The 24,858-nt window shown below is 42.0% G+C and overlaps 1 protein-coding gene across 1 annotated transcript in view; it reads right to left on the bottom strand.

Moving 5' to 3' along the window:
* PDE10A (phosphodiesterase 10A) overlaps nt 1-24,858 on the bottom strand; it is a 291,717-nt gene that overhangs the window by 34,635 nt on the left and 232,224 nt on the right. Inside the window, 4 exon segments of the mRNA XM_059940850.1 lie at nt 8,144-8,299; nt 11,761-11,911; nt 13,474-13,557; nt 15,805-15,947. Coding sequence (XP_059796833.1) covers nt 8,144-8,299; nt 11,761-11,911; nt 13,474-13,557; nt 15,805-15,947 — 534 coding nt within the window.

The raw sequence follows: 24,858 nt of genomic DNA, 5'->3' as shown, positions 1-24,858 counted from the left end.
TAAATCTTTGATATCTAATTGAAATGAAGTATTTGCTGAAGGATTAACAACATTTTTATTTGACTAAAGAAAAACTGCAGAGCTTGTATAAACTGGTTATTTCAGTAATTTTTAGTAATGTAATCTCATTCGAAGCAGCCTTCATAAATACAATAGGGCCAAAGAGGTGGACACGATAAGGACAGGACTTCAGCTCAACACAAGGAAGAACCATCTAAATGTTCGGAGTTACCAGGTGAACTATGCATGGGATGCTGTTTGTGGAGACATTCAAAACACAGGCTAGTTAGTAACTGATGGGGACCAGGGGCGGGGATTTAATCACTGGGAAGGTAATTAACTTCCAAGCCCCTTTCAACCTCAACTCTAAACTTGTACAAAGTTACAAGAAAGAAATCTTGACTCTGACTTGTGCTAAGAAACCTGCTTTGCTTTGATCATAACTCAGGTAAAGCAGCTGGCCTGTGCTTCAGCACTTAATGCCTTGTGACCTGGGCTCCCACCTCATAAACATGTTTCACATCGGATGTGTTTGGCTGGTACTCATGCACACATCTGCTCTTGGCAGGTCGTCTGAAGAGGAACCACGTGTGATATATATTTATATGATTTATTCTCTCTATCACCTACAAACTATTAAATTACAGCACGTAAAATATTCTCACGTACTGTTGGATTTTATGTTTTAACCTCTCTAAAATAGGGACTTCTTAGCCTGGGTTCTATAAATTCTCTTGGGGACCACAGAGCGATGAACTCATTACAACTGTATATAGTATGTTGAGTGTGTCATCCATAAACACATGTTTTCATCAGATTCTCAAAAGTGTCCATGATCTAAGACAAAGTAAGACCTATTTTAAAGGATCTGTATATTCTGCTGGCTATTTCAGATTCAGATTATTTCAGATTATTTCTTTTTTTACTTTACTTTTCGATATTAAAGGGAAACTAGGTGGAAAAGTTCAGCAGTGAACCTTTATAATGAACATTTGGACTACTTCCTTCAACATCTTACAAGAGTAAAGGGAATAAGTGATAAACAAACAATAAATGGTCCCTTCCTTTCAAGAGAATATAGTATGTATTTATCAACACTTTGCTCCTACCAAAACAAAAGACAACAAGGGAGATACAGCAACCAAGAACAGCAGATAAACGGCTGAAACTGTTTTGAAAGCTCCAATTTCACATTAGTTAACAACCTAATAAAACCTCATAAAATAATAAGATGCTTTTATATACCAACTGATAAGTTTATTAATAATAACTAATAAGTTAATAATAACTTTAAAAACTAATAAGTTTATTAATGATAACTTAAAAACTAATAAGTTTATTAATAATAACTAATATTCCAGGTTACATTGTTTAAAGTTTATATTAATTCAAGGCAGTTGATCCCATGTTGTATCAATCAAGCATAAAATAACAAGCATTTTATACCCAGAAATGTTTCTAAAGCCCCAAAATAGGGAAGGAGCATATAATTCTTACGTCTGTGAAAGCTTACGAGTGGGCTCTGTTTGTAAAGGCTCAGCTACTTAAGTAGCCGAGATTTGTGAGATATGTACGAGAGAATATAAACAACGCTGAAACGGTCCTGATGCTGAGAGACTTCTCGGGGACACACTTTAAGGTCTTTAAGGTGGATGGTCTTTAAGGTCCCTCCTAACTCTCAAACATGATGGGTCTGAGGATTCTCAGCATTCTGACTCACTGTTGGAGCACTGCTTTCTTGCCATAGCTGTATCTTTCCCACCACAAAATGAGGAATGCATGTCTCATTGAGCAGATATTCAGTCTGTGGTGTTTCACTTTGGGTAAGGATATTAGTAGCTTAGTACCTACTATATCTAAGGTCCTAAACACCATAAGTTCATTTTTTTAAGGCGTTCACTGTTCAGTGGTACACAAAACATAGAGTGGCATGGTCCCCACGAATGAGGTTAAGTGAAGACCATGGGAGCACGTGGGACGCTCTTCTTGGTGCCGATGTGAATTCTGAAGGACCAGTCGGAGGAAAGGCAGGAGCAGCGTGGGACCCTGCGTGCTTGCTGGAAGCACAAACACTTCCGTACGGCTGAGGCAAACTTAATACAGAAACGGTAAGAACTAAAGTAAAAGTTCTTTCAAAAGGCCTGGATGCAGAACTGAAATATTATATGGAAAGTAATAAGGAGCCACTGAGGATTAAGGAGGTGGGTTTTAGAGCAGTCCCTCCGGCAACAGCGTGGGTTGAGGTGGGTCAGAACAGAGGCAGAAGGGCGGATGATCAATCTTTCCTCCGCACGCTTTTAAAATATTACCATTAATCATACGTAGTTCTCCCCAAAGCCCTACTGTGCTGAGCTCTACGAAAGAGATTCTCCGGGAAGGGCTTTGGAGCTGAGATTTCAGTATCTGCATGCCAGCCGGTCCAGACCTCACTCCCCAGCAACCCTGCCCCTACTGGGCTGTGAATCACTATCACAGGGGCAACAGGCAGAGGCTGAATCATTCTGGGGCTTCAGGATGAAGAAAGTCAATGACACAACTAATCGCTTCAAGCATTCACAACAATGATGCATGTAAAAGATACATAATACTTATTTTGACATTTAATTGTCCACTGCATCAAACCATATACTAGGAAACATGAGAGTACTGTAATTAAGAACACAAGTTTTGGAGTCAAACAACTCTGATTTTTAATATCCTCTGCCCCCTACTAGCTGTGTGACAATGAGCCAGTTACTTAACCTCTTTGATGCACATTACTCTTATTTGTAAAATGGAAATGAATAATAATACTTGTCTCATAGGATACCATAAAAATCAAATGTACTGATACGTGCAAAATTCTTAAGTTTCTGGTATATAGGAAGTACCTAATAAATGATGAAATGATTACCATGATGATGGTGGTGATGATGATAAAACCTACCAGTAGAACTTCTGCAGTCAGAGTTGAAACAGGGAGAGAGAGAAGGAGAAACAAGCAAACAAACCGATACGCCCAGAACTGAGTTGGACCGCCAGAGAACACTTCTATCTATTTAGAATACATCTGTAGAAAAGGATAGATTTAGGCTAACCTCTGTAATAAACTAATACATTTTAGTCTAGAAGTAGGGACAGTGTTGAGTGTAAGTACAACAATTTTGCTATAATTGCAACAGACAACAGTAAATTCTACCCACTGCAGATGGATTTGGCTGTGTCACAGAAATGCTACTGCTATAAAAAGTAATGAAAATGTCATGGGATCCCAAAATGTTGGGATAAAGATAACTTTTTAAAAATGTAAACATATTTCAGAAGCACTAGATGATTTAAGATGAATGGAATGATGAGAAATTTTTCTTAATAATGAGAATAACCATTCCTAATTGGTCCGTTTTCTACAATTTTGACTTCTGCGTACCTAACGTGGGGTATTCACAGAAGGCAAAAGACAGAAAAAGGGTAGCTTCAATATTCAAAGTAATCATTAATATCTTATTATGAAATATAATTTGACTATTAAAATGAACATTAATTACGAGTATTAAATAAAGGAATGTTCAATGAACATTAAAATGGATTTAATATTCTAACGCTAATGGTTCTATCACCATTGCTAAATAAAAACACAGGGGTAAGTTTTAGGTCGGAACACAAAGCTTACCCACTATCTTGTCACACTGTCCACAGAGAACAGTCTACCTACCTGAAGTCATTCCACGTACGCTCCACCACTGAGCCGCCTACACGCTTTGTCCTAAGGAGACATATCTACTCAGTGTCCCCTAAATAGAACCTGGCAGTTACCAGTGGCCAAACGTTGCACACATTGTTTTGCCTTCTCTGACTCTTAGGTCCACATCCTTATCTTCACGTGACCACCACCACCCACGTCCACAGACCCGGCAGCAGGCCTGCGGGATGGAGATGAACGAGGGGCAGCGACTGTCCTCACCGGGCTTACAATTCAGAGGAGAGGGAGGCTAAACTCACAAACAGAGAATTTCAATACCACGTGAGAACTCTAGAATACGTGTATGTTTAAGGGACTCGGGGGCCATGTGGAAAAGGCACACAACTGTGCCCCAGTTATGTGGAGACGTCATAAAATACTTTCCCTGGAGGAGGTACTGCCTGAGCTGAGCCTTAAAGATAAGGAGAAGCTGGCCACCAAGATAGAAAACGCTAGACAATGAAGAGTTAAGAAATGGTCTGGAACTGCAAAAATACGGTAGATACAGCAGTCCTGGAACAGGCAGAGGCCATTCATAAAAGACTTGTACATCAATTAAGAAACAAAATTTATTCTTGAGGCCATGGGACCCATTGGTGACTTTTAAAAAGGAGAATAACATGTTCAGACATATATTTGGAAGATAAATTTGAGAACCACAAGTCTGGGGAAATGGTGATCAATATGGGGGAAAAGGCAGTCAAACAGACAGTGTCTAATGAAGGCGGAATTTGGGATGTCACTCGGGAAAGGTCCTTGATGGACACGTAGGAGACTGTATGCTCAGAGGGGCCAGTTCAGCATCTACCACAGGCGCCAGATGGGAACTCCCTCTCCCCTGAATGCACCTCACGACCTGTACACAGCCCCGGGCCCCAGTCACCGGGAAAACAGTCCTGAGGCCCAACGCTGAGACAAGGAGCAGCTCAGCAAAAGTTAAGAATCTGAACCTATCTTTCCTCTAGATGCTTTCACACTTCTCCTTACTTCATTCCTGACTTAATCTCCTCCCACTGCCCACTCGGGGCGGGGGGAGGGTGGGAACTGCCCACTGCATCTTTCTCACTGTGACGAAAGTGAAGGCAAGTGTGAACGAACATACACCCTTCCTGCCGTGCTGTACCGTGAATAGTCCTGTGCTAGTGTGTGAAGGACTGAGGTTAGCTTTTAAATATACTTCCCCTTTCTGTTTGCTGAGGTTGCTGTGGTCACACGGGGGGCCTCTTCGCCACGCTTCCCCCGTCGCCCAGATTATCCCATAAGTAATTGTGGCCACAACACTGAAAGTCAGCATTCGGGTTAACAAGACTGTGGTCTGTAGACACACACACAGAGCCACACACACAGCTTTGAGGAGGCCTCATGGGGAGTCATCTCTAACCATCACGGTGAATTTTTTAATCTCCTCTTTGGCCACGTTGCCAAAGGATGAATAGTTCTGGGACTGCGCTCCTCTGTGTGGCCGGAGCGCTGGAGACCGCCTGCGGAGATGAGGACGGCCGAAGGAGAAGCCTTTCACTGCCGTGACCACCGGGCGGACAGACCTATCAGAGGGGTCTGTGTGATGTAACGACATATTGTTCTGCCTGATAATTCAGTGACTGGATGTTGAAATTAAATTTTACTCTCAGCCAAGGATATCACCTTAACTGGTCAAGTCTGGAGGTGTCCTGACAAAACTTCAAACTGGCAGGGCTTGGTGACTGGAGCTGGGGGCAGGGTGAGGGGGAAGGGCTCTAACAGGGTCACTGACCCATGGGGTGAGTGAGGTGCCATCACGGGAGCCGTAAAGTAACTCAGCACGATTTTGGCCACACTGAATGCCAAACGCAGTTCAAGCGTCTGGAAACAGAACCTCACGGTACCCCAGGCTGACACACAGGCATGAGAGCCACAGCCTGTTAGGATGGCTGGGACCCCAGGAGGCCGGCCAGGTGGAGCGGCAAGAAGATCAGCTTGAGGGCGGGGCTGTGGACACAGCAGGCATTTGTGCTTTTGTCATCTCTGTTCCCCGGGCCTGAAATGTGTGCTGGCGGCCGCGAGGCAGTGAATAAATATGTTCGCTATTGAAACGAATTTCAACAGGCAGTTAGATGGATCTGAGAAGCAAAACTCAGAGGAGTTATCATGAGCATGTACCATCAGCAGATTCTAGAGATTTCCAGAAAATGAAGGAGCCCTCCGCCATTCTCCTGCCCATGAAGATGGGGCCATGAGTTTACGCCCCCTATGTTTCTCCCTGTCACAGCTCACACAGGAGGTGTTGGCCAAGCCAGGATACAGATTCAGATTTTAACTGGTGGGCTGGACCTGCGGCCATGACGGTTCTTCTAGCCGGCTTCCCACCCCAGTTGTCTGTTGAGAACCTCACCTCTCTAAAGACACAAGAACAAAGGTGCCCTTATGTTCCCCCCACCAGTGACAGAAATGCCTTCTCTACCACTCGGGATCTAACTACCCTCCAACGACTCTGTGGATGCCGACAGTGTGCTTGAACTTCATTCACCGCCTGAGTTCCAGTGGCGACGCTCTGAGCACTCTAGGAACGCCGCATCATGTAACATGGAACCCACCCCCCGTGGCTGGGGGTTTGCTGAAAAAGAGACAAACCGCTCTGAGCCACCTCCACTGTCAACGGCGGCAAACGGAGCAAGTCTTCCTGCCGGAAGTCCTCCTTGGCTGGGTCAGACCCTCTCCATCCCTTCTGCTTTGTATCACTGCTGTATCACACAGTTTATGTCTTATTCCATCCAGCAGCAATGTACTTTGCAATCCTGGCGTTTGTAAAAACGAATTCTCTTATATTTAAAATAGGTTTTCTGAGGGAACTTTACGACGGCTATTAAAATTCATTTGCAGATTAAATTGCCAGAAATGCTGTCACAGTCATATGTATGAATTCATTTAGGACATAGGATGCACATGGGACCCAGGGAGTCCTAATTATTTCTAAATGAAGGCGTCCTGATGTCATTTCTGGCATATACCCTTCTTCCTGGGCAAATAAATAGCCTAAGGGGGAAGTAGATATAAACTCTCATAAAGTTTTATAAATGTCTATTTACAAAAAGCATGTTTTAATGCATGTGTGTGTTAATATATATGTGTGTGTGTATATATACATCTATTATATACACACATATATAGGTATACACATATCTATATCATACACATATCTATATCATACACACATATACACACACCTATACATATATCCACACACATCTTTTATCCTGCTTAAATTTCTAGGTATGTATGTATGTATCTATCTATCCAGCCAAACATACATAACACACATCATTAAAAAAATAAAGTATTGGTGCCAAGGGAACATCGGGAATGGTGACTACCTATTGCTTTCAGGGATAGAACCAGCCCGGGAGCAAGGGGGACATTCAGCCACCTGCCGGATGTGACTCCGTATCTGACAGACCTTTCACTCTACCCCGCAGGTCATCAGAAGAGCATCTGCACTTCAGTAAGCTCACCATTTACCTTCTCAGTCCTGAGGAAAGGGGGCCTGACCACGTAAATGTTGCTGGGTTTTGAAAAGATCTGAGTGTGCGGTCCTACCAATCACTGAGAGAGCTGCGACAATGAAGAGGCACTAGGAGAAGCTACGGAGAGGAAGACAGCCCTGGGTGGTCAGGGGAGGCCTGGGCTACACAAGAGAGGAAAACTGCACCAAGTGGCAAACACCCTTCTGCTTCGCAAGACGCCCACAGCCAGGCGCTGCTGAGGTCCTGCCGGGGCTTGGCGTCACAACCTTGAAAATTCCAAATCCTTCCCGTAGACTCGTAATCAGGAGATCTAACGAGATTTCTCTTCCTATTTTGAGGTGCTGACAGTGAGAGGAAGAAACGGGGTCCACTATTCTTAAGTCAAACACGGATCATATTTTAAAAATTGTCTGTGAGAGGAGTCAAAGCATTACGAGGCAATAGTTACGCAGTTAAGACGCCTTTGCGAAAAAGGTTTGAAGTGAAGAAGGAGCGTACGTATCTCCCAGGGAAGGGAGACCTGTCAGCTTCCAGATCAGTCACTAAGGACATCTTAAAAGCAAGAAAATTCAATTTTAAAACACACAAAAGAAAAAATGAAAGAACGTCAATGCACTTAAAATCTTGTTTGCCTAACGTTCAAGATTCGCTGTTCAACACATTCTGGTTCAAGAATATGATGATCCACATAGATTAACTTAACTATGTGAAACAAACTTTGCCTTAGGGTAAAACGTACTTAAAAATCAAACGTGATTGCAAAATATATATAAATTTTTTTAAAAAGGTTTTACGATAAAATGTAGCTGCTGTTTCTAAAGAAAGCCAGAAGAATATCCCTCTTTTACGTATAAACCGTGGGTCTCTCTGACAAGACGACGTACACACGGGGCAGCGGGCAGGCGCGTGGCCCTGGGCGCCTCACCTGAAGGATGGAAACGGTCTGGGAGAAGTGGTGCTGTTCCATGGTCGATGTGGAGTATAGCGCTGCGAGGGGGTGGTCGAATTTCTGCAGGTAGGTGTTACTGAAGCCCCTGTGGTCCAGGTCATGGCACAGGCACGCAATTAGCAGTCCCTTGCGCTTAAGGGGAAACCACAGTGCGCAGATGTTCAGAACAAAGAAATGGGACATGAGGAAAGTTACGGTTAGTATCCTTGTCACACTGACTTCTGTCACTGATGCAGCCAGCATGCTCATGAACGCCTGAAATAACAGATAATCTAACTTCTTTTTTAACCAGTTTCTTTGTCTTTCTGCTTATGAACTTAACAGTCAAATTATTCTTGGTGTTTTCCTGATCGGCTCTGGTAAAAAGTGTAGGTGGTACCAAATTAAAGCAAATGTTCCAAAGAAGCACAGATAAAGCAAGTCTGCAAAAGGAGAGGACAGTATCAGTTCTTCACTCAAAAATCTATTCAGTGTTAAATTCTAACGATGTTATTACGGCTATCATAAATGAGGAATATAGCAAGTAAATCATAAAGCATGTGAACAACGGCAAATTGTATAGAAAAAGATAAAAGGAAGAGCAGGCTGAAGGGGACAGGTGAGAGGCGGGTGGCTGTGATGTACAGCAGTTCGGATGGGCCTCAGACAGGCAGAGGTGAGCGCAGAGGTGAGCGCAGAGGCGCAGGTGAAGGGGAGGAGCAGGCGGCTCCCGGGGGCGGGGGCGGGGGCGGGGGCGGGGCTTCAGCCAGCGCACATCCTGGCAGGGGTGCCTGCCCGCGAGTCACAGGACCAGAGTCACATGACCAGGACTGACCACTGCGGGGGCTGCGGGGAGAGGAGGGCGGAGAGGAACGGCAGGGCAGGGCAGGGCAGGGGAGGGGAGGGTAAAGGTCTTGTATCATTTGTGATCCAGGGACCGATGGCGGGGGTTTTGGCAGCGCAGTGACATCGTCTAGCTGACGTTCTTTAAAGATCCCCGCGCTGGCCACTGTACTAAGAACAGACTTGAGGAGGGTGGGAGAGACCCGGTGGGGGGGGCTTTCGTCGGGACTCAGGCAAAACACAACAGAAGCTTAGACCAGGACGCTAGCAACGCAGGCTTAGGAGACATGACTAAAGTCTGGAAGATTCTGCAGGCAGAGTGAACAGAGCTTTCTGGCAGGCCGGGCATGAGAAGAGAGGAGGGCAGGGCGGCGAGCGGGGGAGGGCCAGGCCATCAGCCTTGGACGCTGGTGGACGGGCTCGTCACTGAGAAGGGAAAGTTGAAGGGGGAGCGGGCTGCAGGAGCGCTGGGGAGCCGAGGGTGCTGGGGGCCCCGGGAGCCGCGTGAGAACGGCGACGCAAAGAGGAAAGCTGAGCCCTGACCCTCGGACCCGCACGGCCCCTGGACCAGAGCATTTTCCGGGGTGTGATGGAGCTGGTTTCAGAGAAAGGGGGAGGGGAGGGATTGCAGGCGGCCAGCACAGCGACTCCACCAGGGGCCGGCGGCAGAGAAGAGCCTAGAAACCCGGAGGGAGCCGAGCGGAGAGGCAGAAGCAGAGGGTGCGGTGGGGTGGAGGTCACAGCCTGCGACCTACACCGGATGCAGAGCCTGCGGAGGACCCAGCGCGGAGGGAGCCAGTTAACGGGGCGGGGGGGGGGGGTGGTTCTGTTGGGAAGAACCGCGAGGGCAGGGACCTCTGAGACCAGGGCAGCTGGCAGGGCGGCGCCGGACAGGAGCCGGGGCAGCATCGGAGGAGGGCGCGGAGCCACCTGCCGCGGGGCCGGCGCCTGCAGAAAGCCCCGCGCATGCACTGCGCCTGCGCCCTGCTGCGGCCTTACTCTGGCCGGGCCGCGCTGGTTTCTCCTGCCACCTGATGGGCAGGGAGGTCGCCCCGGGCACCCGCCCCCCTAAACTATGCGGTAGGCTGGGGACCAACCCTAAGTGTTCGGAGGTCTTAAGACACTGAACTCTGTATGTTCTGGGGGTCGTTTTGTTTGGGGGCTGTTCCCATATTTTATGCTGCAACGTCAGCCATAATGAATCTGAAGAAATGTCAAGGTTGTAAAATCTGGCACAATAGATAAAAGCTTTCTAATTCCTTTTAACCTATTTTATTTGTATCGATGTTCAATGGTTTTGTCAAGTATATGCCAGAATTCAAGCATCTGAAAATAACTTACAAAGTAAAGAAATACCTTTGTTAACGTTTCCTTTAAAAACATCAAATGATCATTTCTAAAGCTCTACTAGAGATTACATATGCACCTTATAAAATATATTTTAAACACCTATGTATGTTATTTTGGGATTATTTTTAGCCAAAAGACCTGAAGTTTCTGGAGAAACAGAATGATATAATTCTAGAAACTTAAATGAAAGTCAATGTGTAGTAACAAAACTTATCTCATTTGTCTTAAAAATTTTCCATTTTTGAATATAGATTTTAATATAATCCAAAAGAATAATTTCTATAATTCTCAAGCTTACAGGCTAAACTTTGGCAGAGAAGATAATAAAATTGCTTTCTTAAAAGGAAGTGAATGGAGAAATACTGAAATTTTCAAAAATGTGGGGTTCAATGAGATGGAAAATTGTTTAGAAAAATTTATATTAAAAAAGAAAAAATTTCATCGTGTGTGTGTGTGATAAATAATAAATTATTTATTAGGCTAAGTCCCATCTAAAGATTATTAATAAAAAAGGAACGTTTTGACTCTTTCTTTACAATAGCTTTTTTTTTTCTAAAATGCATCTTTCAAGTTTCCCACCCAGATTGTGAATTTGGTCTGACAGGATGGAAAGGACAGGACTGGACCTCAGGGTTCTAGGGTTGGTGGACGTGACCTTGGGAGAAGCACAATTTCTTTATCACAGAGATGGCAGCTCCCTTTCTTCACGTGTCCTGAAGCAGGAGGAGAGAAGGGTGGACTCGAGTTAGGGCTTTCATAGGGCTGCTGGGGCCTTGTGGAGAGAGGGCAGCGAGGCCATCAGGAAGGTCCCGCCTGGGAGGAGCACAGCTGGGGCGAAGGCGCCCCATTACCAAAGGCGGGCCGGGCATTCAAGGAAGGGGCTCGACAGCGGTGCATGAATGGACTGGGCACCCCCAGATCTTCTCTGAGCGTGTCACCGACTCCAAGTCCGTAAAGTCCGGTGCATCAGTGGAACATCGCCGAGCCCCTGTTCCCTTACGCTAGAGAAGGTCAAATAAGCATTTATGTTTTAATTGTATTTAACGCTCTGGGTTCTCAGATGGGTAGGATATGTCTCCATTACCCAGGGCATAAGGGCAAAGAGAACAATTCACTGTGTTTACATCCTTTCAGAAGAATTCAGCTTTAATAGGGAAGAAGGACTACAAAAATGAGTGTTTCCTTGAGGGATATTTTGATGAAGTTGGAATTTCTGTATCTACCTTCCTTATACAAAAGAATAGGGAAAATGCTTGGGTACAACAATTTACAAAGTGTGCTTCTATGAATTTACGGAACCAAAATTTGTCCCGGAATGACATAGAGTCGCCTAACTATATCATAGATGTACTCCAGACGTAGAGTACTTCAACCCACTCAGGTTACTGGAGGCGGGAGAAAGACGGCGTGTGCACACCCACCTCGAGTTCGGTGAAGAGCCCGTGGTTGTTCTGGAGTATGGCGTACATGCAGTGTGCCACCGTGACCGCGTGCTTCCAGTTGTGGTAAGGGACCCGGCGATAGTTCTTCTTCACAGACATGATAAAACGACACAACTTTTCAAGCTCAAAGCTGTGTGGAAAAGAAATCGTCATGAGAGAAACTGGTAAAGAACCAGGACGTTCCAGGAGACAACTAGATGTGCGCGTCTGTCCCGCGCGCGCTTGCACGGGTGAACACTTCCGCGGGGACTGGGTGTGAGAGCACGGTGGCCTCACTCACCACCTCCCCACTGCTTCTCCAGCCAGGTGACAGAGGAAGACTCTTTGGCGGCTTGTGCTCTGCCACGGTAACGGGCCCACCGGGGAGCAAATCCCAGAATCAGCTTGCCGTTACCCATCATGAATGCCCGCCACCTCTTCCTTAGCTTTCAAGCAACGCCTGCGTCCCACAGTGCTCAGCAGACAACAGCATATCATCACCCTGTTCAAGGGTATTTTTAGCTAAGTTTTTCCAGGAAGCACATTCAGATTCACAAACTGCAAACATGCATGCTAAAAGAATTTCCCAGGTGAGTGATTATCCTTTCAAGAGCAATCCAAATTACCATGGGACACACTCAAATTATTAAGCGGTGGTAGCACATGGCTATATCCAAATCTTGACGCTGTCCATGAAAGAATATGACGTACTTTATCATACAATATGGTTATAAATTTTTATATGTATCATGTGTTTACACGTATTTAAAGCCCCACCAACTCTCTCAGTGGATTTAAGGCAGCTTAAGACAAAGGCATATCGGTATGAAACAGGGCTCCCCGAAATACCAAAGAGATGAGAGTCCATAAAACCTCTAAATACATATAACCTTTATCTTTCTCCACTGAAAATTTTCAAATGTCCCTGAAGTGTGAGGTATGTGATTTTAAGAGTTTCAACTGGTCAAGCTCTCAATTGCTATCTAAGAAATAAGTGGCATTAGTTACCCTGTGTGCATCCTTTTGAGACAATAATTTATATAAGTCGCTGATGGAAATAAGAGAAAACACAGAATTCAATAGGAAACAAGCGACAATTTAGTTCTAGAGAAGCTAAGAGCCTCTGTAAGCCACTTAATGACTAAATTAGTAAAAAAAAAGAGAAAAAGAAAATCATTCCTTGCATTTTAAGTATGTGTTTAAGCTGTAAAAAAAAAAAAAAACACCAGATACAAAGTCATGAAAGGGCTCTAGGACAGGCCACAAGGAGAGGAGAGAGATTTGCAAGGACAGGGCAACATAACTTCATTACTAACAAAGGACTAGACGTTGAATTAGGAGACCTGTTTCTTTCGCACTTGTTTTAACTGATATATCGAAGGTAAAGGTGAAAGTCGATGTTAAATGTGTATGTACATTCCAAAACACACCTAAAAACAGTATGCAATTATGTTGAGAAGTAACCCCTATCTCTTTTAGCTCCACCTATATTCTTCTGATCACCTGGTTAGACCTGGTCGTTAACCAAGGGGCAGCCTCTGAAGGAATCTAAAAAGGCTGCACATTTGTCCAATAACCTCAGCCTTTTTTAATTTAAATATCTAGAAAAACAATTTCTATATGGCATAGTTAAGGTAATTATCAACCAAGAAAGCGGCGAGGCACTTAGGCAGGGGAGGAGGGTTTTAAAGCAAGTGTGTAGGTCACACCTACCAGGCTGTCCCACAGGACCGGTGGACCATGTAGACGAAAATTCCAGGCCACATGTTTTCAAAGGGACCAATGTCAAAGTGGAACCTGAAATAAACAGAAAGCACAGGTCATGAGTAAACGTAATTAATTAGGATAAACATAATAGCAAGTAAAGGGAGTAATTTAACTTTTTGCCTATCAAGAGACTAAAAAAATACTGGGAGTTCGGCCCCCTCTTCCTGCCTTTCTCAGTCACATCTCTGTGGTATTCAAAGGTTTCCAGGAGGAAATTCCACACATTCCCTCAGGAACTTAGTCCAAGATTTAAGCCGTTGCTTAATTCTTTATTAAGCAATCTGTAAAAAAGGAATGTTGTGTTTGTTATCAGAGCAATGACAAAGTCCAAAATAATTATATTATGAGCCCTACACATACACTACACAACTCATAGATACGGGGGAGGATCTCATCTGAAATTTTCTGAGAGATGAAAATTAGTCTATTTCCTATTTTAATCCAGAGAAAAGTGTCATAAATATTAATATCCAAAGTTATTACCTATTTTTCATGTGCTAACTTGGTTACAAACATTTAACCCAAATAAGCAGAACGGGAAAGTATTAAAAGAGACCATTTTCCTCTCGTTACAGCACTTCTGACACCAAATGTGTGAGTTTTCCACACCAAGCAATTCTCCGGTTCTCCGCAGACGCCAGCTGATTTCCTGCAATTCAGTTCAATTCTGTCACTACCTGGAGTTGATGCAGACCCCCAGAGGTTAGGGGCGCAGGCCCACAGGCTGCCCCCACTTGAAACGTCAATCACAAGCCCAGGCCACCCACACTTCTAATCCATCGGCTGTTCCCACAACCCGTCCTCAGGTCAGATGATGCACTAGGACAGCTCCAGAACTCAGGGAGACACTTGGCTTACTACTACCGATTTATTATGAGGGATACACGCAGGGAGAGCCAAGCGAAAGAGATGCACAGGGTAAGGTAGGGGGGAGGGTTGTGGAGCTCCCATGCCTCTCTGGGGGCACCCCCTTTATAGCACCTGATGCCTTCACCAACCTGGAAGCTCGCCGAACCCCTTGGTTAGGGTTTTTTGGAGGTTCCAGTACATGGGTACTGTTGACTAAATCACAGATCACTGGTGATTAGCTTAATCCCCAGTTCTCCCTGGAAAGGAGTCCAAGAGTAAGGCTGACTTCCAACCCTCTAATCATATGCTGGTTTCTCTGGCAACTGGCCCTCATCCTCCGAGAGCCACTCAGAAACTCAGGGTGGCTGAAAGAGGTTTAATATGAGTAACAAAAGATGCCTCTCTCACCCAGATCACTCAGGGAATTACAAGAGTAAAAGGAGCTCTGTGCCAAGAACTAGCTACAAAGACTATAGTCATATATTTCTTATTATATCACAATATATACTATATATATATATATATATATACATATATATATACACACACGCACACACACTATATAATACATATACTGTTAAAAGATAAACTGAGGCATATTAAAAATCTTAACAGTTTATTTGAGCAAAAACCCATTTGAATAGGGCAGCACCAATTTAAAGCAGTTAGGAGTGCTTTGGTGACAGGAGCCATGGAAACACATCTAAAGAGAAGATGCAAAGAAAAGAAATTATTTGATTGGCTACAGCTTAAAGCCTAGTTAGCTGTTCAGAACTGGCTGTCCTTAGCATTTCCATCTCGTTACCTTGAGGCATTTACAGGTTTCGATTTACAGGTTTGTTTACTAGGCCACCAGGGCATTAAAGTCACATCAGTCTAACGGCCTCCTTGTTTAATTAATTTTAGAATACTATATTTCCAAGTATAAACAAATATCAGCTCTGGATCACTTCTGAAGATTTTTTATGTAGTTATATAGTGTTGGCTTGTACTTCTAATGGGCAGGTCCTACCACCAGTTAACAAATACATTAGCATAGGATTAGAAACAAAGTGTGAAAGTTGAACTATGTATTACTAAATTCTCAGATTTAATTTGTAAATTTAAAATTATATGGAAATGAAAACTTTCAGCTATCTGATATTAAATGTCATTTTGAATATTAAATATTACATAGCGTAAAGTGTGCAAAAGACTAAAGAGAAAAGCTGACATTTAGGTTAAATCATTTCAAAATGGTGTTCAGACTTTTTTTTTTTTAAAGATAAAGAGATCTGGCCTTTCCTTCCTTCCAGGGGGAAAATGGCAACACAAGAAACCACACGTGTAATATGATATTTATGATTCGAATTCTAGAACCCATTTCACTTTAAATTCAATCAAATTAAAAATCTGTTCCTGAAGAAACTGACAAGACAAAACTCTCACAATTCAATTTCTTTGCAAAGACGGGCGGGAAGGTTGAAATGCATGAGGCCTTGCCATTCCTCTGCGGTACAAATGCTATGATAGGACAGCTTCTCCATGGTGACCCGGTAAATGCACTCCGAATGACGAATTCTATGATACATCTGGAAAGCAAATCCAACAGAGAAAAAAAAATAAAGAATGTTTAAAGTAGTTTTGTCATTAAAGTTCAGAATTTGGTATAAAAAAAGCAGAACTATAATTGGATTCACTATTACTTTCCATTAACTACTATTGCTATATATATATTTCCATATACACTGAAGATATCCATGACGCATGTGACTTTGAAGATACAAATAGTTTTTTAAAAAAATTATATCTCCTTTTTAAAAGACTTATGAAATTCCGTAACAAATGTCTTTTTGCCGGACATTATCTCTGGGTAGAGAGATTACCTGGTACCTTATTCTCGGACTCCCAGCCTCCAGAATGTGAGAAATAAATGTCTGCTGTTTATAAGCTACCTGGTCCGTGTATTTTGTTATAGCAGCACAAATGGACCGAGACAGAGACTAAATGAGACAAGAGTTAAGATATTTTTTTCTATGTCTCCTTTTAAAAATATTTAGCTTAATTCTTGGTGATCTCAAAGTCCTCTAGTCCGGGGAGTTTGAAAAATGTTCGACTGTAAAGTTCTTTACTGGTAAGATAAATTTAAAGACGCACGCATAATAAACGTATACTCCTTCAGCAATTATATGCACATGCACTGTGCTAATATATTGTTTATATTATGAAACAAACTAAAATAGAAATTTAAAAAGATAAAAATAAAAAGTACATATTTTTTAAATACTTAATTTACTTAGCAAACAAGACTCTTTTTGTTCATACTAAACAATTATATATTTTGAAATGAAGCACTGTAATTGTATGTTATCAACTGTCAAGTTTTTTTCTTTACTACTTTGTGAGATGGTGGCGTCAAGTTTAATACTTAGAAACAGTTGTACTATTGGAGAAGAATATGCCAAAAAGTATGCGGATCCAGATGGAATAAAGGGAGTATTGACTGTTCTTAAATATCACACTTACAGTTTTGCTCCCTAATGACTAATATTTTTGACTGAAATTCAGATAAATTTCCATTCTCCCTGATGTAAATCAGTTAATCTTGCAAACTAATCAGTTGCATCTTTATATATTATCAATCAGGTTCAAAACCAATGACACTCAATGAAATTATTCATGGGGAAGATTTTAATAAATTAAAAGCTGTTTCATAAAATAAAATTTTTTAAAAATTCAACTTTTGAAGACAGAGAGGGAAAAGGAAATAAAAAACAGATGGAACAAACAAAACAAATAACAAGTTGATGGACTTATACCTAAACATAAAATGTGCCTGGTCTCAATATCCCCATTAAGAAAGAAAAGGTTATCTGATTGAATAAAACAGCAAAACCCCAACTCATGCTGTTTACAGGAATCCTACTTTAAATATAAAGACTCAACTAGGGTAAAAGTAAAAGGCTGAAAAAGATATTTAACATTTAACATCAGTCTAGAGAAAGTGGGAATGGCTGTACTTGTATCAAATAAAGTAGATTTCAGAGCAAAGACTATTACCAGGGATAAAGAAGATCATTTCAAATGATAAAGGGGTCAGTTCATCAGGAGAACATCATACTCCTAAACATATATGGTCGGTTGGTTTTCAACAAGGGTGCAGAGGCAAGTTAGTGGAGAAAGAAGAGTCTACACAACAAAGGGAGCTGGATCAACTGGGCACCGGTAGGCCAAATAAACAAATAAATGTTGATCCTTACCTTGTACCATATACAAAAGTTTACTCAAAATGTAAAACTATAAAACTTCTAGAAGACAACATAGGAGAAAATCTTTGTGGTCTTAGGTTAGGCAAATATTTCTTTGATACAATGCTGAAAGCATGATCATAAAAAGAACAAATCATAAATTAGACTTCTTCAAAATAAGAACTACTCTTAGAAACTGTTAGGAGAATGACAAGCCAAACACTGGGAGCAAATATTTGCAAATAAGCAATCTGATAGATGAGTTGTATCTAGAACATATAAAAGAACTATTAAAACTCAATAAAAAAAAAAACAGACAATCACAAACAAAAAATAGGCAAACGATTTGAGAAGATACTTCACCAAAGAAGACATGGAGATGGCAAATGTGGAGAAACTGGAACACGCACAATGATACTGGGAATGTACAACCACTTTGGAAAACGGTTTGGCAGTTTCTTAAACATCCCCTCACCGGATGACCCCACCATTCTAGGGGTTTACTCCAGGGAAATTAAAGCGTATGCCCACACAAAGACGTGTGCAGCTTTATTTGTAACAGGCAAAAATGAAATAGCTCAAATGTCCATCAATAGGTGACTAAATAAACAGCTCACATCCATTCAATGGAATACTCAGTAATAAAAAAGAATGAACTATGTACACACGCAATGTCATGGATGAATCTCAAAATAATTGTGCTAAGTGAAAGAAGCCAGGTAAAAAGGAACACAGATTTTATGATTCCAATAATAAAAAATAGTTCTAGAAAATGCAAAGTAAGTTATAGAAAGTAGGTCAGTGGTTGCTTGAAACTGGGGGATGAAGATGGGGAGGGTCCCATGGGAGGGATCACAAATGGGCCACAGAAACTTGAGGGGGTGATGGGTACAGCCGTCATCTTGATGTGATGCTTGCACTGGGCTGTGTGCATATACACCTGTCAAACGGTATGCTCTAAACGCACGCAGTTCACTGGATATTTATAAACCCCAGTAAAGTTTTTTTAAAAAGTTTGCTCCCAGTCTTTGTAAAGGTATGTGATAATTTGAATACGTGACACATCAATTTCAGCAAAAAAAGTCACATGAGGGTGATGAAAACATCCGTTTTCAAAGTACTCTCTTTATGGCATGAGTTTATTTGGAAAAGCAATTATCTTCTTTTTCAGTGTTAATGTTACTTGCAATTTGAAAGTTCAGATTAAATGCTTATTTCTTTGAATATGTCTTCTAAGTAACAAGACATTGTCATTTGTCATCAGAAAAGATCAGCAATTTGGAGTTACCTTTTTGTGAAAGAAATATGTGTAAATAATCAGTGAATTTAATAACTATTCCAAGTGCTTTGCCTCATAGCAGCAAATCCTTGGTAGTACAATGGAAATGAATGTACACTGCAAAGCTGTCCTCCTGATACGGTTGAGGAAAAGCCAGGATGGGGCTTAAAAGTGCAGGCTGGACACCACTGTCACCTCTTCCTCCTTGTAGAAGGCCCACTCTGTCACAGGGGACTCCACACCCTGGACAAGACACAATGACCTGATGCATGAACTGGATGAAAGCTCCATCCGTGTATGACCAATCAAGAAACTGTAGTTTCTTTAATGTCATTTACCTAAAAGAAGTTCTCACATTTTCCTCCTACCCCTCAATGGACTGTCACTTGCCTTCCACTCGAGATGATACTGTAGGTTGTTGTAGGAGGGTGAACAGTCAACAGGAATTACTCAGTATTTACCGTGATTCGGTATTACCTCTTATTCAGTGTAATTCTGTGGGGGGTGCTTGTAAAAGTAGCTATTATACGTTAGGCAGCAAAATAATACTGCTATTACAGTCATTAATACTAGTGAGCACTAGCTCTGTGGCAGGCAGCGTTCTAAGTGCTTTGCATCCACTGCTTCACGTAACTCTCACAAAAATCCTGTCATTTATCGTTTTACAAGCTTATGACCTCCAATTAGAATAAGCTATATTTTTATTTATTATTTTTATTTATAAACTTATATTTATAGTTTCAATAAATTTATAATGTTTACAATATATAAATTATTCAATTTAGATTTATTTATTTATTTTATTTTTATTCTATTTTGTAGTCAGTGTAGGGAAGTAACATGCATTTTAACTTTACGGCAAAAAATAGTTAGTTTTGGCAAATTTTACAGCTACTTTGGTCCCCGTTTTCTAAATGCCCTTCAATATGAATAGTAGAAAATAATATAATGTAATATTATTAGTAAATGATTTTACCGTATCCATCCTACTGCAAATTATTAATGAAGGAGAAAACCACGCTGTCTAAGCTGATTTTGCATGAACTGCCTATGACAGCTGAGGAATTAATCTTGGGCTCACCGTCCAGATGGAAGAGACTGCAAGGAGAGGTGGCTGCCATTTATTCTGATGGTGTTTCAATCTTAGGCTCTAGGATATGGAAAAGTCACAAAAGACAGAAGAAAGAGGACCTGGGAACGGGAATATAACCTAGCATATTTCTACCACATGGTAAAAATACCACCACTTATAATTTTATAAAATGGCATCCCTAATTATTGGCATCCAAGAATACTTAGTGATGCTTCAGAATGTTTTTCTTGTGCCTATTTCTACAATATTCATCACTATGAGTAGGCACGGTGCTGTCTGGAGGACGTCCTAATATTATTGACGTCATGACAGGCCTGGAATCACTTAAAGGTAAAGCAACTAAGAACCAGACTCCGCATCACCTGCCTCGGTTGAATCTCCTCTCCGACGTTCACTAACGGTACACCTTTAAGTAAGTAAGTTACCTAATTCTCCGTGCCTCAGTCTCCCAGGTACAGACTGTGGACACTGCAGTACCCAAGCCAGGAAGAATACGCAGGTTCAGCGCAGTAACGCACTTAAGGAACTGAGGACAAACTCGGGCAAAGGCCGTTAAGCTCTCAGTGCTGTTGGCAGCTACAATCTGCTCATCTTGGACGACACCGGCACTGTCGCCGCTCTGTTTGGCTCCTTGGTGTCTCAGTCTGGTGAAGGATTCTTGAGTGGCAGGGGCGTCTGTGCTGTCTTGCAAGTGCCGACTATGCACATCGCCTCGCAAGTCTGCGCTCAGTACGTCATGCGGGAGCTTGAGAGAGTCCGTAGTGGGAGCCCGCACTCCACAGAAACTGGGAAACGCTACAAATAAGGCCTCTTCTTGGGTAGAGAGCAGGCTTTACCAGCATGCCACTGGGTATGGGCAATCCACAAGATAAAAGTAACTTAACTTCTGCCCTTATAAACTGTGTGCTCTTTTCCCCTTTCTTCGCAATTCACGTTTCCAACCTCATTGACAAAATATTTGCTAGAGTACAAATTTTCAATATGATGTCTGTCAACAGCATTAAGCGATATCGTTAATAAAATTAATTTGGTCCCCTAAATAAACCTAAAATGAAAGACACACTACACAGGGGTGTGAGCAAGGGACCCTGGGCTATGTATTTAGTGGCATAAAACAGTGCTGCAGTGGGCGAGAGAAACACCAGACCCAGCAGAGGCTGTGCTTCGTGGTCTGGCACTTGAAGGCCTGTGTGGGACAAGGGACCTCGCTGTGGCTACTGAGACCAGTTACTGAACTGAGGACTCTGTGAAGGTCACGTAGGTCTCCCGCAGGGCAAGTAATTCCGGATCAATTTGAGTAAATAAGTAAAGATCAAGTAAATAAGTAAATGAATGCATGGATGAATAAATCCAAGAAAGAAGAGACCAACACAAGGAAACATCAACAGATTTACGCCCCCTAAGAACTGAGTTGATAAAAAAAGAATTGAGTGATTAAAGGTATACTGTTGAAAAAATACACCATGTGATGTGTGACTTCCTTTGCCTGCACGTTTATTCTAGTTTATGGACACCACAGCACCAAATGCAAAGCGATGATATTTTTTCCTTGACCAAATGCTAGGTAGAAGTGTTTACAATGCTGTCGTTCTCAAAGACAAGTGAAGCACAGCATAGCCAGGGCTCCAGAGCCAGGCGTACACACACGCAGAGCCTGGCTCTGTCACACACTTGCTGTGAGACCTTCCGCAAATCACTTAAACGCTACGTGTCCATTTTTCCTCCTGTCAAGTGGAGCTAATGATACTCACTCAGGATTGTTGTGGGACTAATGAAACGAGTTTTTATACGTAAAGTGTCCAGAATAGTGCCTGTCCCAGAGTCAGTGTTACATCGATTGAGAGGACTTCTTATGTTAGAGTCACCTTAATAGTCACCTTCTTGTAGAGAAAAGACACGCAGTACTTGGTGGTTGAATTCAGGAATGAATAAAGTTTGGACCATTTATTAAATCTGTTCCTAGCCAATTGGTTTCATTTTAATAATGATTTTTTCCACCTTCCTTTAATGTTAAATGTCTCTCGATTCAAAATGTACATAGCTAATCTGCTTTTAAAGGACTCCTTTTTTCTAGGCAAAGGACATAACAGGTATTTACTATCCTGTTAGCTTTTTTGCATCATATCAAATTGTTTCTTTAAAATCACAAGTATGAGTAAATTAATTGACTCTTTTAGTTTTAAAAATCTCTTTCACTCTTTTTAAAGGGTTACCGTTCCATTGACAGTACTATCAATTATCTGTCAAAAATAAAATGGAGATGTCGCCAGTCAGAGACGTGCCCCTTTAATCCAATAAAACGTGTGTAACCTAAGAGATCTACAGATGAACTAAAGAAGAATAAAGACATATGCCTCCCGGACAGGCCTTTCACTCAAACAAGACCACTGAGCTGAACAATAAGAGATGCTCTTACCTTATCACATTCAGTATTAGAAGCCTTTTACATGTGGTAAAATGCTCCTGTTAAGGATATAATAATCTGTTCGGGAGCAGAAATATTTGAATTTCCCAGGACCAACCTGTTTAATCTGACTTAGTAGCCAGTGATTACAAGGCACTTCACACTGCACAATGCTTCTTCATATTTGCGATCTAAACAAATATTCATGTATATTCTCTAGAAACAAGTAGAACATTGAGGTAAAGCAGGGAGCCATGGATATGATTAATTGCTTGGGAAAATGCTAATACAAGTTTTTGTTTTTAACTAATCTTCATAAGATGCTTGGGGAAAAAAATGTTCAAAACTGCGAAGCAGACTTGCTCAAAGAAACATCATGTAAGCACCCGAGTGAGGACTGGAATCCAGGTCTTGGTCTTTACCCTAGAGGTCTATGATCTGACATCCTCAGCTGAAGAAAGCGCTGAGAAACTCTCTTGTAAAGAAACCAACTGCTGGCTTATTGAAACTGACATAAATTGGGCGTTGTCTGCTTTTTCTTTTTTCTTTAGAAGGATGCTTGCTTCAACAAAGCAAGTATTACTTTAAAGAAGGTATGTGAATTGGTCTTTTTTCTGAATTGGAACAGAAATAACCCCAGACTGGAAGGCCAGGGGAAGGGAAGCGGAGAAGAGGAGGTACCCTGAAGCTGCAGCGTCAGAGGCTGTTACTCTTTCTGAGTTGGAGAAACTCTCAAAAACTATATAATTTTTTTAAGCTTTCATGAGGAGAAGAAATATTGCAGTTAAAAAAAGTGGTGATTAACTCCACAGAGAGCTGAAGCTGCATTACTTGGATTTCAACATGCACCTTCAAGGCAACCAGCCCTGGGTCTGCTCAGCCTGGGAGAGTTTTACATCCGGAGCCTGTTAGCAGGTGATGACTTACTACAACCGTGGCACATACACTACCGGTCATTGTTGGAGAGCACAAATAGTTTTGGTGAGTTTCAAAGTGTTTATAAAAATTACAAGTCTGTTTCACTACAAACGAACTCCACTAACTTTACCCTAAATAATCAACGTAAAAATAGAATGCCTGTTAACTTATTCATGACTTTTCAGAAGGAGTGTTATTTTTCTTGTTTCAGTTTGGTATTCAGCTTGGTATAATCATTTAATCGTGACTGAGTCCAGGTTTCATGATGCAACAATCAGTGTTCAGAAGAGATTTGAACCCACTGGGCTAGCTCACCTCACAGCACAGCTGAATCAACTCCATAGTACTGAAACTGACATTTATGTATTCTGGGAAGTACACGGTAATTCTTCAAGGGATACATGAAGACATGGATAGATTATAAGAAGATCAATTTCCACCGCCTTAACTTTCACACGTACATTTACCTAAAAATGACCTTTTCCCACATCCCATTTCAAATCACCCCTTTCTCAAATTGCACTAATACAAAGACCTCTTAAAGCAAAGAGATAATTTAAAATTTAAAATATTGGTGTTAATAAGGTCTAAAAGTGGTTTCTAAAGCTTTCATAAGACACTGAAGGTGGACCTAAATAAATTTTCAGCTGATAAATCATTAAAAATAAATTTTGATGATAGAATTGTCAGTACTTTTCGGCCTCTTAGCTCAGGTGGTGTTCAGATTAAGAGTAATTGCCATAATAAAACGCTTCCTGTTCCCATCTACCCAAAATGCACACAATTCTTATGGCTTCCCTAAAAATAAAAGCGACAAGTACAAATAAAACTGACGCTGAGTAGTAGGGGCCACATTTCTCAAGGTCAAAGAACAAAGTTCCAAAGATAGAAATGAAATGGCTGGAAGGAATTCTGTGGCGTTACAAGGAGGTATCGGTATGCAGAGAGAGAGAGAGAGAGAGCACAAAGGCTATCGAGGCTTATGTGTAAACTCTCTTCTCAAATAGTGAAAAGAGGGGCAAGGACGTTTCAGTGGAGAAACTAGGCAGATGCCTCCGTAACAGAGTGGTAAAGGTCAACATCACCAGCAATGGGCCACGAGCCTTCCCACAGTGGGTGCCACGAGAACACAGCATCTGTGATAGTCCTGTCAAATGATAACCTTGATGCAGTCATGAGGAAATGCCAGACAAAACCCCAATAAGAAACACTCTGCAAAACACCAGCCCATACACTTCAAAAATGCCCAGCTCATGAAAGACAGAGTAAGGAAGGGTTCCAGATTAAAGGAGATTAAAGGGGTCTGTAGATTAGACAACAGTACAGTACCTGTGAGGGGCTGAATTGTGTCCCCCCCAAATTCATATGCTGCAACCCTACTCCCCAGTACCTTAGATGTGACTGTGCTTGGAGATGGGGACTTTAAAGCAGTGATTAAGGTAAAATGTGGTCACTAGGGTGGGCCCTAACCCAACATGACTTGTGTTCTTGTAAGAAGAGGAAAGTGGAACAGAGACTTGCACAGAGAAAAGACCACGTGAAGACACAGGGAGGAGGAAGG

Source organism: Balaenoptera ricei, chromosome 12 (assembly GCF_028023285.1).
Source record: "Balaenoptera ricei isolate mBalRic1 chromosome 12, mBalRic1.hap2, whole genome shotgun sequence".
Lineage (NCBI taxonomy): Eukaryota > Metazoa > Chordata > Mammalia > Artiodactyla > Balaenopteridae > Balaenoptera > Balaenoptera ricei.
The sequence above is the reverse complement of the archived record's forward strand: the minus strand, read 5'-3'. Positions and strand labels throughout refer to the sequence as shown.